Genomic DNA, 16,610 nt, shown 5'->3' with positions numbered 1-16,610 from the left:
ACTGTGTTTGAGATGTTAATTCTGCTGACGGTAGATTTCTCCTCATCTGAGATCTAAATAATATATACTTTATCTATATCTAGACACATGCAATACTTTCTTTATTACTATTCTCATTCTTACAATACCTAGAAAGCTAACGTCTCTTCCTTGCGAAATGACTGTGGAGTCTAATTTTATTTTCTTAAAGTTTAAATTATGGCCAGAGCTAAAGATTTTCTTGCCATTGTGAAGCACGTGTAACAAAAATGAATATTTTCTTGTTTCTAGTCCAATGCACAGATTTTTAAGACAATCAAGTAAAGGCATTGACATGAAGTTAAAGTGACTGTAAGCTTACTAGGGTAGACATGGCCTAAATCTCTGCTTAGGTGTCTAAATTTTAACGATTGCTGAGCACTCACAAATGGGAGCTGCAGGTGCTCAGCACTTCTAAAAGTCAGGTAACTTTATTTAGGTGCCTAAGCATGGTTTTAGTAAACTAACTTTTATGCACGCTGGTTTAAAAATTTTTGCCTAAGAATCTCGCCTCAGGGACACAGAGGGAACTTGGTGCCAGGGTCAGGACTGGAACTCAAGAGCTCCTAGTCCTGTGCTTAGACCTGGGGCTCTCGCAACAAATTTTTTGGTGGCCTCAGAGTGTGGCCAGCAATTCTTGCTGGTGGCCATTCTGACAATTTTTTTCTAAAATTAGCTTTTAGAAAAAACAAATATGCATATATATACGTCCAAATCGTAATTTATTTATGTAGGGTTTTTTTGCAGACTCAATAATAAAAATAATGTACGGTTGTCTCTATTCTTTACTGGACGTAAACACACAATAGAAACATCTCCCCAGGCCCTGCTGCCTGCCCCATTCCTCACTGGGCTCCCCATCCCCATATTGCTGCTGGACCCTGCTTCGTTCCCCACTCCCATTGCGCTGAGCTACCTTCTATGGCCTCACACCCCAGGCCCACCACACTCCTTGCCTCTTGACCACAGAGCCCCGGGTGGTCACCCACCTATAAGGCTGATCCTTCTGAAGCCCCAATGCCCTGGGGTTGAAGCCCAGAGCCAGAGCCTGAAGCCGAGAGCCAGAGCCCTGCGGCTGAAGCCCCAAAGGCTCACCACCCCCAAGAAGGTGGGTTGGGAATTCACCAGCTGCCTATGGAGTCCAAGTTTCTTCCTGTGCTGTGCACACCTGCTGCACGTGTCTGCAGAGGCACTGCCCCAAGCCCCCAGGAGGCTGTGCAGTGCAGGGCACCAATCCCCTGCTGGTGACACCAGCAAACACCAAGGCAGCGCATCCAGGAGCAACAGCTGGTCACAGCAGGGAAGGGCTGCTGTTCCTCTCTGGCCATTTCCACCCTGGACTCCTGGGCCAGGAACTGTTGTGGCTTCAGAAAAATCTGCTGGGGCTGCATTTGAGAAACACTGGCTTAGACCATGCTGCAGTGAAAACCCTGAGAGTACAATGTGGGAGAAACTACAGTTAGGGTATGTGTACACTGCAATCAGAGACGTGACTGCAGTACTCTTAGATCCAGCTAGCTTGGATAACAATAGCAGTGAAGCCTCAGTTGCTAGCTGCTCCCATATATACTCGGGGTCCTGGTTGGAGTTGTACAGCTCGTTGTACCTGGAGTACAGACCTTGGGTCCTGGGCAGGGTTGTGCAATTAGTGCTGCCATTGCTTCACTGCTATTGTTGTTTGAGTTAGCTAGATCAAAGCTAGCTTGGGTATGTCCACACATGTTGCAGTCACACTTCTGATTGCAGTGTAGATACACCCTTAGCATTTGGCTTTGTTTTTTAAATGATACCTTGGAAACTGTTTTAAAGGGCAGTACCCTTATGTACAATTTTATCTCCTCAGCCTGTTCTGGCCTCTGGGCCAGTGATTCTGTATTTATGTAATCTTTGAAAAAGCTACCCTACTTCATCCTACCACATTCTGGGAGGAATTGGGGGTCGGTTCATTGTGCTTAACTTCTGTGATGTAGGTGTGTCATGCCACAATTAACCTTCTGGTTAGTTGAGTAGCTTTGCCTAGCTGAGAACCTAGGCCACCATTTTCTGTTGGTAGAAGGATGGTGACTGATGACAGGCTGGTGAGTGTGTGCACATACGCACACACCAATGATGAAACTCTCAGAACATCATTCTAAGCATCTTGTGAGGGGAGCAAGAAAAAGACAAAATTAAAGGCCTTTCAGTTAAAAAATGTAACAAAGCTACTGCACTGACAAGTAAATTTTAAATTTTACTCCTCTATCCTTGTTCGTTTTTATGTGTGCTTGTACCATGAGGAACTAACTTTGAAAATTATCCATGAATCTGCTAGTAGGCAAACAGTAATGTTGCCAGTAACAGTAACTTAGAACAACTAAAACAAATCTGAGTTTACAAGCTAAAGTGAAATAAGTGACTTAGATTATTGTTCTTCATAAGTATAACTGATTATAAATTTCAGTTAAATTATACTTTAAATGCTATTTTAAAGGTGCCAATATTATATCATTAGGTTAAAAAGCTCTTTGAATCGCTGCAATGAAACAAGATGTATTACTAGTTTTAACTGTACAGATTTGCCAGTGACTTTATTAATCTGAATAGCATATGTAAAACTGTTAGATGAATTTCTAAAGCAAGGTGGTTGAGGTAATATCTTTGACTGGACCAGCTTCTGTTGGTGAATATAAGTTGGCCCAGTAAAAGATACTGTTTAACCCACCTTATGGGTCTCGTATCCTGGGACCATCATGGCTACAACACTGCAAACAGATATATTCCAATAACTTTCTGAGTTTTATCTTTTTCTAAAGTCTGGTATGAACCAAAGAAAGATTTCAAGGTTACCAGTTGAGATCTTTTTATAGCACTAGATGTACGCTGTGCCCGTACTGTAAGGCACAAGTTTTAAAATTTTGTTTTGCAGTCAAGCTCTGCTGTAAATAAGAATTTACTATCAAACTGTATATTATACTGTGCTTTTTAGGAGTTAGAGTTAATGTCAATGGTAACATACTAGTTCTGATTGTATTTTGTTACAGTATTAGTATTTCTCTTTTATTTATCCCTGGATCCCCCATTTCATTTTGTAAACTCATCTTTAGCATTTATGTTTTTGGCAAACTTTTCTTGTGAGAATACATTCAAACATTCCTGTCATCATGGAGGATTACCCAGACCGTTATCCACTGAATTCTATACCACATTTGTAGTATTTACTTCAGTTTGTGGTACCTTGGGTTTTCCTTTGTATATGACTGTGGGATAGTAATATTGCTGTATGGTTAGGCTGCCAAAGTCATTCAGAATCAAATTCTGGTAAGATAAGCTCTTCAAGTAGCACAAATGTACATTTTCAATAACAGTAACCAATATGTATTTTTAACCTAAAGTGAAATCTGAATAAAACTTGCATAGAGTGATAGACACAATTGGACAATATACTTGAACATCAAATTGCAAGTGCAGTACACGCTTTCTGTAACATGAATTCACCTTTCTTCAGATTGCCCAGATGTAAGAGTGCTTGAATTGCTAGTAACATATCTGCATATTACAACTGAACAGAGAAATCCAGAACACAAGTATACTTTAGTTCAGTTTTTATTCCAGACTTAATCATCTTTGGGAGAAACTACCACTTGACACTTCTTTAACTTTTTAAATATTTATTATTTTACAGTAAAGGTAAACAAATTCTGAGCATGGTATGCGCAGTACTCCGGCTGCTGAAGAATGTATGAAACACATGCCACTTTTAAACATGCTTCTATTGGGTATTGCTTACTTATTTGTAAAGATGAATCAAAGTTGCATCTTGTTTCATATAAGCTCTTAATTCTTAAAAATTCCTGGATTTATTGCAGCAGCTTTCAGGCACCTCAAATAAATAAATATTTTTATTATCTCACATAAGAAGCTCACATTAAAACACGTAGACATCAAAATTATGGTGCTTATGTGATGTACAGAACATCTAGGAGAGGGTACTTTACAATAAACAGCTAACTGCCATTTCTTGTCTTCTTGGAAAAGAATATTTAATGTGTCACCCAGGATATCTTTGTTCATGTGAGGAATACTCAATGTTTTTTCAATAACAAAGAAGCACTTTTGAAGTTAAAGTACACAACCCAAACAGGTTTCAGAGTAACAGCCGTGTTAGTCTGTATTCGCAAAAAGAAAAGGAGGACGTGTGGCACCTTAGAGACTAACCAATTTATTTGAGCATAAGCTTTCGGGAGCTACAGCTCACTTCATCGGATGCATACTGTGGAAAGTATGAGCTGTAGCTCACGAAAGCTTATGCTCAAATAAATTGGTTAGTCTCTAAGGTGTCACAAGTACTCCTTTTCTTTTTACAACCCAAACAGAACACTTATTTAAAGAATTTAGTCTTTTAGTCTTATTTGCTATACTTTCTTAGAAACAGCTTTGAGTTTATTTTGTCAGCAATATTTAAATAACTGACGTCTTGTTTCAGTAACTTTACATACTTTTTAATCCATCTGTAAATTTATTTTTATAAAGGAGTAGCTTAACTTTTGTAAACAAATCTCAGGAAAGATGGTGGGTGTGGAACCTGTGGAACTGACACCAAAGTTGCAATAACTTGATCAATGCTTTGAAGAATCCAGACATTAAGAAATTAACACCTAAACAAAATAGTTGCAGCCTAAAATGTATTCACAATTTAATTTTTTAATTTAAATTGTTTTAACCTGTTAACACAAACAATGAGAAGACCTAGTCTTCTAACTTCATAATATGTTGAATTGTAAAACACTTTTGGGCCTTGTTAGTATCAGCTTAGGTTTCCAAACCTCAGTTTATTTTTGTGTGGTTCAAAATTGTAAGGAGACACAGCAGGGTCTATATAACAGGTCATGGAATCTGTGACAAAAAGGCAGAAGAGATAAAACTTTGACAACTATTAAAATATTTGTAATTCTTGCAGTAATTACATTTTTCTATAAAGTATGTTTACAAGTGACATTTAACTTTTTCCTATTTTTAATCATATGAACAGTTTTCTAAGGTGAAGAAAGTTTATTCAGTGTACAAGAAAACATTTTAACAGCTGAAGAAAGGTGCATTTCAGTCCCAGTATTTTCTTTCAGTTTATATTGTAGATTCATTGTCAAATATTTTAGCTTTTAAAGTCTGGAGGCTGTGTTGAATAAAATTTTCAGCAACTTGAGTTTCAGCGGATCTGGAATCGCGTGTTCTAGCTGATCTGTTCTTTTTTATTGAGTTTTTAATAGTATCTGATGTAAAATAGTATATTATAGGGTCAAAACAACAATTTGAAACTGCAATGCATAGAGTGATAGGATACATAGTCCTGACAGCAGTTACTAATGAACAATTAATCCATATTTGTGTTCTCATTAGAGAATAAAGTATTAGGGTAACATTATATGGCACAAAACAGAAACAGAATATCACCAAATGGACAAAAATCATTTTGAGTACCTTTTTTTTGCTTAGCTTGTTCCGACTTAATGTAACTGGTTTATTCAAAGTCCTTAAAACCATCGTAGAACAGGTCACATTTAAGAACAGTGGAATAAAAAATCCCACAATTTCAATGAAGATAACAATCCTTGATATATAGGTTTTCCATGTTTTATCCGGAAAGTTTTCAAAACATGTGTTTTGTTCATATTCAGTGTTATTTCGGGTGGTGGTAGACTGAAAAAAGCTTGCTGGCATGCTTCCTGCTAGTACAGTTATCCATACTGCAACACAGACAATTTTTGCATTTCTTTTGGTTCTAAGAGTCTTAGACCAAAATGGGTGCACTATGGCTAAAAAGCGATCGACGCTTATACAAGTCAAGAAGAAAATGCTTCCATACATGTTTGTATAAAACATTGTGACAGAAATCTTGCAAAGTATATCTCCAAATGGCCAGTTTCTTATTGCAAAGTAATAAATCCTGAAGGGCAATGTAAATACAAAAAGTAGATCAGATATTGCTAAATTAAGCATGTAAGTAGTTGTTTCATTTCGCATTTTTAATGTGAATGTAAAAATGTATATAGCAACGCAATTTGATATTAGACCAAGGACAAACACCATGCTAAACGTACATCCATATAAAATATACTTAAAGGAGTCCTCAGTGGAACAATTAGAGCTTACCATTATAAGGGCAATTTAAATTTACAATGCTGAATTCCTTTCGTTAGCAGCCTTTCTGCTGTAACTGCTTTAAAATGTCTGGGTAGCTTGCAGATGAATTTGGTCTGTGAGTGATTTCATAAGTTTTCCATTTTACTTTAAAACTTCCAAGGTGAAACATGAACGTTGCAGTAGGAAGATACTACTTTGGGAATCTCACCAGGAGATCATTCTTTTCTTCCAAATGCCTCAATAGTCACACATCCAGTCCTGGGCGATAATAAGCATAGTCTTACAAGCAACAGATGAGGTCATCCTTACATTTAATTCCACGCTCTTGTTTTCCCAGGTGTTAATGAAGTTGATACAGAACTTGCTGCTTTATGTTCAACTGCAAGTCAAAAAGTAGAGAAGTACTTTAAATGCAGATTTTCCAAAGTTGTTTAACTGAGAGTGTGTAACTGAGGTTACTTAGGAAAAGATTTCCTGGTCTCTGTAAGACGTAGGAGTTTCCACCTCTTTCACTGCCACCTTCCCGTAAAACAAGCTTTTCAACTTGCCTGCATGCTAACCCCACAGGGCGGAAAGCAGGCTGCTTAGAAATTCAGAAATAAAATTCCAAAGCGTGTTTGTTCTTGCCGAATTTAGATCTCCTCCTCAGATGCTGAGTGTATAGTAAGCCTTGCTTATTCTGAAGAGAGAAGGGGAGGAAAAAGAGCTCAGTCAATTTGTAATATGACATCACAGGAAGAAGAGGCTGGACTTAAAGAAAGAATGGTTTCAATTCAGTTTGTTTGCCTTTTTTTAATCAGATATCAGAGTAACAGCCGTGTTAGTCTGTATTCGCAAAAAGAAAAGGAGGACTTGTGGCACCTTAGAGACTAACCAATTTATTTGAGCATGAGCTTTCGTGAGCTACAGCTCACTTCATCGGATGCATGCTGTGGAAATTGCAGAAGACATTATATACACAGACACCATGAAACAATACCTCCTCCCATCAGGAGACTGGGGTGGGAGGAGGTATTGTTTCATGGTGTCTGTGTATATAATGTCTTCTGCAATTTCCACAGTATGCATCCGATGCAGTGAGCTGTAGCTCACGAAAGCTCATGCTCAAATAAATTGGTTAGTCTCTAAGGTGCCACAAGTCCTCCTTTTCTTTTTAATCAGATAATGTGTCTGCAGGGAATATACCTCTGAGTCATGCAAATTCTCAGAATGGTGGAGCAGTCTGCTATTAACTCTTTATGTAGCAGGAAAAAGTCCCTTGTCATCAAAAGTGCTTTTAATTTTTTTTTAATTGTTTGACAAATTCAGTGCAAAATCTTTTTGTTTCTTTTTAGTTATGAAAGGTTTTTGGGCTGGCGGAATAACTCCCACATCTAAACATTTCATTTTCTATGTTAGTAAAATTATTTACATTCTGAAATTCTTAATGGCTACCTCTGAAATTTTCTTAAAGATGTAATTTTGTAAAAAGTATCCTTCCTTGTGATGATGCATAATGCTTATCAAGAAACAGAGACTAGCTGATTAAGCAGTTTTAGATCTTAATTCTCTAAACACTTCAGCAGATGCATGACTTTCCTCATGTGAGCAGCACTTTTTGAAATCAGAGAAAGTCATTGGGAAATATTTTATTTATTTTTCCTATGAGAACTGTTAATTTATGTGAAGGGAAGATTATAAAGACAATGGAATTGAATCTGGGGGTTACTGGGGGCGGGGAGGGGGAAAGTAGAGGGGAGAATAAAGCAATATGTTGTGGGATTGGGAAGGGGAATTTAGTGAGCCTAACAATCAAAATCACACAGCTAAATTTCTAACAAGATATGCCTATTATCACCTTGATCACTGTGCATGTATGTTGTATTCCTTTTCACTTGTCTTTGTTTTTTTTAAATTGTACATTCTGTGGGGCAAGGAAATCATTTTCCTCTGGTTGTGAAGCACCTAATACATTTTTGGTTCTACCACAATATAAATTATACACCTCCTGTTCTGATAATTTTGTAAAGTGAATCACTTATTTGTACTTCCTGTAATTATTCTTACTAGGCACTGCCTAATACAATGAAAATAAATTTCTGCTTATTAAAATACTTTGTAAATTTTAAAGAGAACTCCTTTACAGGATGGCACGAGGAGACCCTCAGTTTAGATACGCTAGTCTCTTTCTGGTGCCAAAAATGCATATTTCAGAGTCTTGGAAGAGGAAATCCTTGTGCATATGTGTGACTGATTCAATTTTCTCAAGCTAATTGTTAAGCAATCACACTTAAGCCATGGCTTGGTTAGGAAATAGTGTATAGTCTATTCCCATGGTAAATGATAGATATTAAAGAACTTCTTATTCACAGGGGTGTGGCATGGTTTTGCAATGTGAGGCTTAGCAAACAGAAATCCGAAATGCATCAGATAAGGCTTATTGGCAAATGTCTCTTTCCCTCCAAACAGTTTTACCCTGATTTCTTGATAGAAGTGAAGCAGTTGAGCTCTACTTCCTCACATTTATGACCTGCTAAATGTCCACACTTGGAGACTCCTGTTAAATCAAGAAGCATACTCAGTTTTCAATTTCTAAATATATTGGAGCTGGAAAGGTGAATTGAGCAGACTGTGGCTGTGTGCGCACTGGTTTCAGAGTAACGGCCGTGTTAGTCTGTATTCGTAAAAAGAAAAAAGAAAAGGAGTACTTGTGGCACCTTAGAGACTAACCAGTTTATTTGAGCATGAGCTTTCGTGAGCTACAGCTCACTTCATCGGATGCATAGCATATCGTGGAAACTGCAGAAGACATTATATACACACAGAGACCATGAAACAAAACTTCTTCCCACCCCACTCTCCTGCTGGTAACAGCTTATCTAAAGTGATCATCAAGGAGGGCCATTTCCAGCACAAATCCAGGTTTTCTCACCCTTCCCCCCCCCCCCCCCACACACACACAGAGACACATACAAACTCACTCTCCTGCTGGTAATAGCCCATCCCTCTTTGAAACCTCTCTTTATAATGCGCATGATAATCAAGGTGGGTCATTTCCAGCACTAATCCAGGTTTTCTCACCCCCCCCCCACACCCCCCTCCAAAAACCACACACACAAACTCTCTCTCCTGCTGGCAATAGCTCATCTTACAACGTGCACAGCAATAATACAAGTTTAACCAGAACGTCTTGGGGGGGGGTTTGTAGGAAAAAAACAAGGGGAGATAGGCTACCTTGCATAATGACTTAGCCACTCCCAGTCTCTATTCAAGCCCAAATTAATAGTATCCAATTTGCAAATGAATTCCAATTCAGCAGTTTCTCGCTGGAGTCTGGATTTGAAGTTTTTTTTGCTTTAAGATAGCGACCCTCATGTCTGTGATTGCGTGACCAGAGAGATTGAAGTGTTCTCCGACTGGTTTATGAATGTTATAATTCTTAACATCTGATTTGTGTCCATTTATTCTTTTACGTAGAGACTGTCCAGTTTGACCAATGTACATGGCAGAGGGGCATTGCTGGCACATGATGGCATATATCACATTGGTGGATGTGCAGGTGAACGAGCCTCTGATAGTGTGGCTGATGTTGTTAGGCCCTGTGATGGTGTCCCCTGAATAGATATGTGGGCACAGTTGGCAACGGGCTTTGTTGCAAGGATAGGTTCCTGGGTTAGTGGTTCTGTTGTGTGGTATGTGGTTGTTGGTGAGTATTCGCTTCAGGTTGGGGGGCTATCTGTAGGCAAGGACTGGCCTTTCTCCCAAGATTTGTGAGAGTGTTGGGTCATCCTTCAGGATAGGTTGTAGATCCTTAATAATGCGTTGGAGGGGTTTTAGTTGGGGGCTGAAGGTGACGGCTAGTGGCGTTCTGTTATTTTCTTTGTTAGGCCTGTCCTGTAGTAGGTGACTTCTGGGAACTCTTCTGGCTCTATCAATCTGTTTCTTCACTTCCGCAGGTGGGTATTGTAGTTGTAAGAATGCTTGATAGAGATCTTGTAGGTGTTTGTCTCTGTCTGAGGGGTTGGAGCAAATGCGGTTGTATCGCAGAGCTTGGCTGTAGACGATGGATCGTGTGGTGTGGTCAGGGTGAAAGCTGGAGGCATGTAGGTAGGAATAGCGGTCAGTAGGTTTCCGGTATAGGGTGGTGTTGATGTGACCATCGTTTATTAGCACTGTAGTGTCCAGGAAGTGGATCTCTTGTGTGGACTGGACCAGGCTGAGGTTGATGGTGGGATGGAAATTGTTGAAATCATGGTGGAATTCCTCAAGGGCTTCTTTTCCATGGGTCCAGATGATGAAGATGTCATCAATATAGCGCAAGTAAAGTAGGGGCGTTAGGGGACGAGAGCTGAGGAAGCGTTGTTCTAAATCAGCCATAAAAATGTTGGCATACTGTGGGGCCATGCGGGTACCCATAGCAGTGCCGCTGATCTGAAGGTATACATTGTCCCCAAATGTAAAATAGTTATGGGTAAGGACAAAGTCACAAAGTTCAGCCACCAGGTTAGCCGTGACATTATCGGGGATAGTGTTCTTGATGGCTTGTAGTCCATCTTTGTGTGGAATGTTGGTGTAGAGGGCTTCTACATCCATAGTGGCCAGGATGGTGTTATCAGGAAGATCACCGATGGATTGTAGTTTCCTCAGGAAGTCAGTGGTGTCTCGAAGGTAGCTGGGAGTGCTGGTAGCGTAGGGCCTGAGGAGTGAGTCTACATAGCCGGACAATCCTGCTGTCAGGGTGCCAATGCCTGAGATGATGGGGCGCCCAGGATTTCCAGGTTTATGGATCTTGGGTAGTAGATAGAATATCCCAGGTCGGGGTTCCAGGGGTGTGTCTGTGCGGATTTGATCTTGTGCTTTTTCAGGAAGTTTCTTGAGCAAATGCTGTAGATGCTTTTGGTAACTCTCAGTGGGTGTGCGCACTGTTAACTTTCAGTCACAGCGTAGATTTTACTTCATGTTGTTGCTAAAAGGACCCGGTTGTCTTGCTTACTGTAAGCAAGACAATTATATATAGTTATATTTTGTGTTTTCACTTCCTTATGCCTTAGGTGACTGATCCACAGCCTACTGAAGTAAATGGAAGTCTTTGCATTGGCTTCAATGGTTCAGGCCCTAGGAGTCCTGACTTCGCTTCTTTACTCAGTAGTTAGTTCCTCTTCTTAGTATGGACTATGATCAAGTCACTTTCTTAGTAAAAGAAAACTATGGCACAAATATGTAACCCCAAACTTGGGTGCCTTAAGTTAAGCTCCTAGATAGGGGTGGGCAAACTTTTTCGCCCAAGGGCCACATCTGGGAGGGGAAACTGCATGCAGGGCCATGAACGTAGGGCAGGGGGTTGGGATGTGGGAGGGAGTGCAGGGTGAGGGAGGGGGTGCGGTGTGCAGGAAGGGGCTTGGGGCAAGGGGTAGGGGTGTGGGGTGTATGATGGAGCTCAGGGCAGGGCGTTGGGGTGCAGGAGGGGGTGTGGAATGTGGGAGGGGGTTCAGGGCAGGGGGTTGGGGTTCAGGGAGGGGTGCAGGAGGGGTGTGGGGTGCAGCAGGGGTTGGGGGCTCAGGGCAGGGGTTTGAGGTATAGGAGGGGTGAGCCAGGGGCTCAGGGAAGGGGGTTGGGGTGTAGGGAGGGGTGCGGCAGGGGTCTCAGGGCAATGGGTTGGGGTGCGGCAGGGGGTTGGGGTGCAGGAGGGGTCCGGGTGCGGGCGGCAATTCCATGGGCCGGATCCAGTGCCCTGATGGGCCGGATCCAGTGCCCTGATGGGCCTGATCCAGCCCGCAGGCCATAGTTTGACCACCCCTTCCCTAGATCCACAGTTTAGTCACCTAAATAAGTTTACTAATGGAAATCAACTCATCTATGAGGTTAAGCACCAATATGTAAATGCCGAACTATGGATTTAGATGCATCACTCAGGCACGTAAGTCTAACAGTTTTTGCATAAATGACTGGTCAAAGATCACTCAGGAAGTAACAGATCTCTGGTCACCTGATTTCTAGGTCTGTGTTTTATTCAGCTAGGATGTCAGTGAATAGGCAGTAAGGCCTAGTGCATAGAGCCCTGGACTGGGGTTTGGAAGGCCTATGTTCTGTTCCTGGCTCTGCCAGTGGCCTGCTGGGTGGCTTTGGGCAAGTCATGTTAGCTGTCTGTGCCTCAATCTCTCCATCTTGTAAAGATGCAATTTAAGATCAATGGCTGAAAAGGCATGATCCAAAGCCCATGAAAACAAAGATAAACCTTCCAATTACTTCAGTGGGCTTTGAAGCAGACCCCAAATTAGCATAGTCACTAACTCTCTGCACCTCACTTCACCGACAGAAAAGTGCTAAAAATTGTGCTGTTGCAGAAAGCACTGACTGCACTGACTACACTGTGGTCGTATCTTGTACTCCCTAGTTATTGTATGAAAATAACACCTTGGTGATAGCAGTGTTGAATTGGAGAGGTTCAACTGTTTGACTACAAAGAGTTTGTGTTCAAATATTCTAGTCTCTGTTTTGGAATTTTTTTAAATTTCTCCATTCCCAAGTGCATCCTGTAATGAACAGTTGTAATCTGCTTTATAGTTACCTCCAGAAAGGTTACATTACTTACATGGACTTTTGAACTTTCTGGTTATGAAAGCTCTTGATTAGAAAACCCAAACATCTTTCTCCTTCAACTCACATTTTATTTTGTTGCTCTGAGTCTCTTTGTAGAGTTTAATAGCCAAATTGGACTTCAATTAGCAACTGTTGGCAACAATTTGATGTTCATGTTTAGATAATTTAAGTTTGCATTTTAGAAGTGTTTAAAAATGGACTGCAGAATATTCTAGTTGTAGAATAATAAATGCTGAGTAAGTTAAGTAACAAGCTTCTGTTAATTCTGGATGCCTTTTGATTAACTTATTTTTCTGCTTCTCATCAGACACTAATTGTAGATTTTAGTGTGTTGCTTTCTCTGGGGCATTTCTTATTGATACAGAGGGTTTCACTTGCCAAAAAAAAAAAATACTGGAAGTGCCACGTGATTCCATTCCAGCACCCCTGAGAAGTTGTGGAACAGTGTTCTCGAGTGTTCCAGTTGGACTTGAGCACTGCAATGAACCTATTTTTGTGATTACATCCTTATAAAATGTGTCCAGGAGGCACATGTGGTCCACCAAAAGTCTCTCTTGAATGTGATTTTTCAAATCTTAAAAACCATTTAAACATTCTTCTCTTAGAAACTGGCTCTCAAAGCATAGTTGTGATACAAATGCAATTCCATTGCATAACTACTTTTGTAAAAGACCAGTGTGAATTCATAGGTTTTAAGGCCAGAAGTGACTGACCCTTAGAGCATCTAGTCCAGGGGTGGGCAAACTATGGCCCACAAGCCATTTTAAGCTGGCCTGTGAGCTCCCGCTGGGGAGCAGGGTCTGGAGCTTGCCCCGCTCTGGAGCTCCAGCTGGGGTGCTGGGTCGGGGGCCATGCCACGTGGCTCAGCCCCGCTCAGGCACTCCAGCTAGGGTGCTGGGTCGAGGGGGGTGCACCATGCTTGGCATGGCCCTGCTCTGGCTCCTATGTGCTCCAATGGCCCCTTTCAGTGCTCCAATCGGTGTCTGAGGATGGGGCAGCGTGTGGAAACGCCTGGCCACGCCTCCACATGGGAGCTGGAGAATGGACATGCCACTGCTTCTAGGAGACGCTTGAGGTAAGCACCGCTCGGCGCCTGCTCCCCGAGCGTCTCCCCGTGCCCCAACCCTCTGCCCCAGTCCTGATCCCCCTCCCGCTCTCCAAACATCCTTGATCCCAGCCCAGAGCACCCTCCTACACCCCAAATCCCTCATCCCCAGCCCCACCCCAGAGCCTGCACCCCCAACCAGAGCCCTCACTCTCTCTCGCACCCCAACCTCAATTTTGTGAGCATTCATGGTCCGCTTTACAATTTCTATTCGCCAATGTGGCCCCTCAGGCCAAAAAGTTTGCCCACCCTGATCTAGTCTGACCTCCTGATATCACTGTATACACCTGATATCCCAGGCATTTACATTTCACGCAGTTAGTCCTGTATCAAGCCCAACAGCTTGTGTTTGGCTAAGTCATATATTCCAGAAAGGATTCAGTCTTGATTTGAAGACATCGAAAGATAGAGAATCCACCACTTCCCTTGGTAGTTTATTCCAATGGTTAATCACCCTTATTGTTAAAAATGTGTGTCTAATTTGAATTTGTCTGGCTTCAGCTTCCGGGTGTTGGTTCTTGTTATGCCTTTTTCTACTAGATTAAAGCACCATTGAGCATCTAGTGTTTTTCCCCCATGAAAATACTTATACACTGTAAACAATCACTTCTCAATCTTCTTTCTGATAAACTAAACCGATTGAGCTCCTTAAATCTCTCCCTGTAAGGCATTTTTTCCAACCTCAGATATTTTTTTAAACTCTTTTTCTGCGTGCTCTCCCATTTTTAAACATTCCTTTTTAGATGTGGACATGGTATTCCAGTATCTGTCTCACCCACACTGTACACAGAGGTAAAATCATTTCTCTACTCCTACTTAATACTCCTTTCTTCATACCCCCAAGAATAGCATTAGCTCTTTTGGCGATACTATTGCAATGGAAACTCATATTGAGTTTTGTCCACTATGACCACTAAATAGTTTTCTGTCTCTGCTTTTCAGGGTACGGTCCCCTGTTCTGTAAGTATGGCCGGCATTCCTTGTTCCTAGATAACTTTGCGTCTGGCTATATTTAAACACATTTTGTTTGAATGGACATAGTTTACCAAGTAATCCAGCTCATTCTGTATGAGTGCCCTGTCATCATCATTATTTACCATTCTGTCAGTCTTTGTGTCATCCTCTGATTTTATCAGCAGTGATTTGATATTTACTTCCAAATCACTGATGAAATGTTGAATAGTATCAAGCCTAGAACTGATCTCTCTGAATCCCCACTGGAAACACCCTCACTGGATGATGATTCCCCATTGAGAACTACTTTTTAGATCAGTCAGTTAGCAAGTTCTTAATGTGTACTTAATTGGTATTGTATATGCTAATTTTTAAAATTAGAATGTTGGGTGGTACTGAGTCAAATGCCTTACAAAAATCTAAATATATTACATCTAGTTACCTTTATCAACCAATCTTGTAATCTCATCAAAGAATGAAATCAGATTTGTTTATTTTTTATAAAACCATGCTGATGATGATAATCCTATTCTTTAATCCTTTATTAAATGAATCCTGTATCAGCTTTTCCATTATTTTGCTTGGAATTGATGTCAGACTAACAGGCCTGTCGTTTCCTAGATCATCCCACTTGCCTTTTTGAATACTGGCACAACATTACCACTCCTTTGAGTCTTCTAGAATTTCCCTGGTATTTCAGGTTTTATTAAAAATTAACATCAGCTGTCCAAAGATCTACTCAGCCAATTCTCTTAGGACTCTTATGTACAAGTTATTTGGGCATGCTTATTTAAAAATGTTTATCCCTGGAAGATGATGTTTAAAGTACTCTATCATCATGTAATACATGCACATCTTTGTTTCTTTCCAAATACAGAACAGAAATATGTACTGACATTTTCTATGTTTTCTGCATCATTAACAATTTTTCCCTCTCCATCTAGTAATGGGCATATATCATTGCCAGAATTTCTTTTGTTCCTAACAGACTTTTTAAAAGAATCCTTGGTATTATCCTTAGTACTGCTGTCCATCCATTTCCCCCAATGTCTTAAGTTTCCCTTACATTTTCTGTACTTCATAACTTCTAATGTGTATTGTTTGCGATTTCCCTCTTTTTCCATTTTTTATATTTTGCTTTTTTTAATTTTTAATTTAACTTCACTACTAAACCAGGATGGGTTTCTTTCCAAAGTTGTCCTCTTCGTTGATTCTGGCTTTTTGGCCATCTAATACATTCCTCTTAAAGAACTCCCAATTTTCATTCACTTTTTTTGGTCCAAATTTTACCTCCCAGTATTTTTTCTCATAATTTTCCTCATCTTTGGGAAATTAGCCTTTTTGAATCACCAAGTATAAATATTATTGGTTTGGGATGGTCCGCTGTTTGCTCAGATTGAATGTAATCAGGTCATGATCATTGGTCCCTGGGCAGCCACCACCAACTTCCAGTCCAGTGATTGATTCATCTGCATCCACAAAGAGGTTCAAAATAGTTATTTTGTGTTTAGTTCAATACCTTTTGTGTTAGAAAATCGTCATCTATAATTATTGGAAACTAATGATGTTTTACTACTGGCTGAATGAGACTTCCAGCATATGTCTTCCAAACTGAAGTACCCATAACCCTTTCCTTTCCGCACAAAGATGGTGCTCAATGAGTGTCTCATCCTGTGTCTGGCTTAATTCAGTGGTCTGAATCCAACTGATATCTCCTCCTGGACTTTGTTAGTGAGCACATTTATCCATATGCATTCAGGATCCTGTGGTTCTGAGTTATCAATAACTCTGAAATAGGTAATAGAGGCTTTAGTATAGAGTACCCTCCCCCATCTCT

General features: G+C 40.6%; 2 protein-coding genes across 4 annotated transcripts in view; one reads left to right on the top strand and one right to left on the bottom strand.

The window, feature by feature from the left end:
- RB1 (RB transcriptional corepressor 1) overlaps positions 1–16,610 on the top strand; it is a 165,277-nt gene that overhangs the window by 92,934 nt on the left and 55,733 nt on the right. For 2 of the 3 annotated variants that reach the window (XR_012640524.1, XM_074960742.1), the window contains exon 18: positions 14,762–14,779. The exons of the other annotated variant lie outside the window; for it this stretch is intronic. Coding sequence is in view for 1 of the 2 variants with exons in the window: in XM_074960742.1 (XP_074816843.1) it covers positions 14,762–14,779 (18 nt within the window). In the remaining variant the exon portion in view is untranslated. The remainder of the gene's footprint in view (positions 1–14,761; positions 14,780–16,610) is intronic. 3 annotated transcript variants of the gene reach the window in all.
- Positions 4,761–6,173, bottom strand: LPAR6 (lysophosphatidic acid receptor 6). The gene has a single exon (XM_074960806.1). The coding sequence runs from the start codon at positions 6,145–6,147 to the stop codon at positions 5,119–5,121; it is 1,029 nt and encodes a 342-aa protein (XP_074816907.1). The 5' UTR covers positions 6,148–6,173; the 3' UTR covers positions 4,761–5,118.

Source organism: Natator depressus, chromosome 1, assembly GCF_965152275.1.
Source record: "Natator depressus isolate rNatDep1 chromosome 1, rNatDep2.hap1, whole genome shotgun sequence".
In the NCBI taxonomy this organism is placed as follows: Eukaryota; Metazoa; Chordata; order Testudines; family Cheloniidae; genus Natator; species Natator depressus.
The sequence above is the reverse complement of the archived record's forward strand: the minus strand, read 5'-3'. Positions and strand labels throughout refer to the sequence as shown.

Excerpts from the sequence above, each read along its gene's own strand:
- LPAR6 (XM_074960806.1), bottom strand. The coding sequence starts at position 6,147 with ATGGTAAGCTCTAATTGTTCCACTGAGGACTCCTTTAAGTATATTTTA.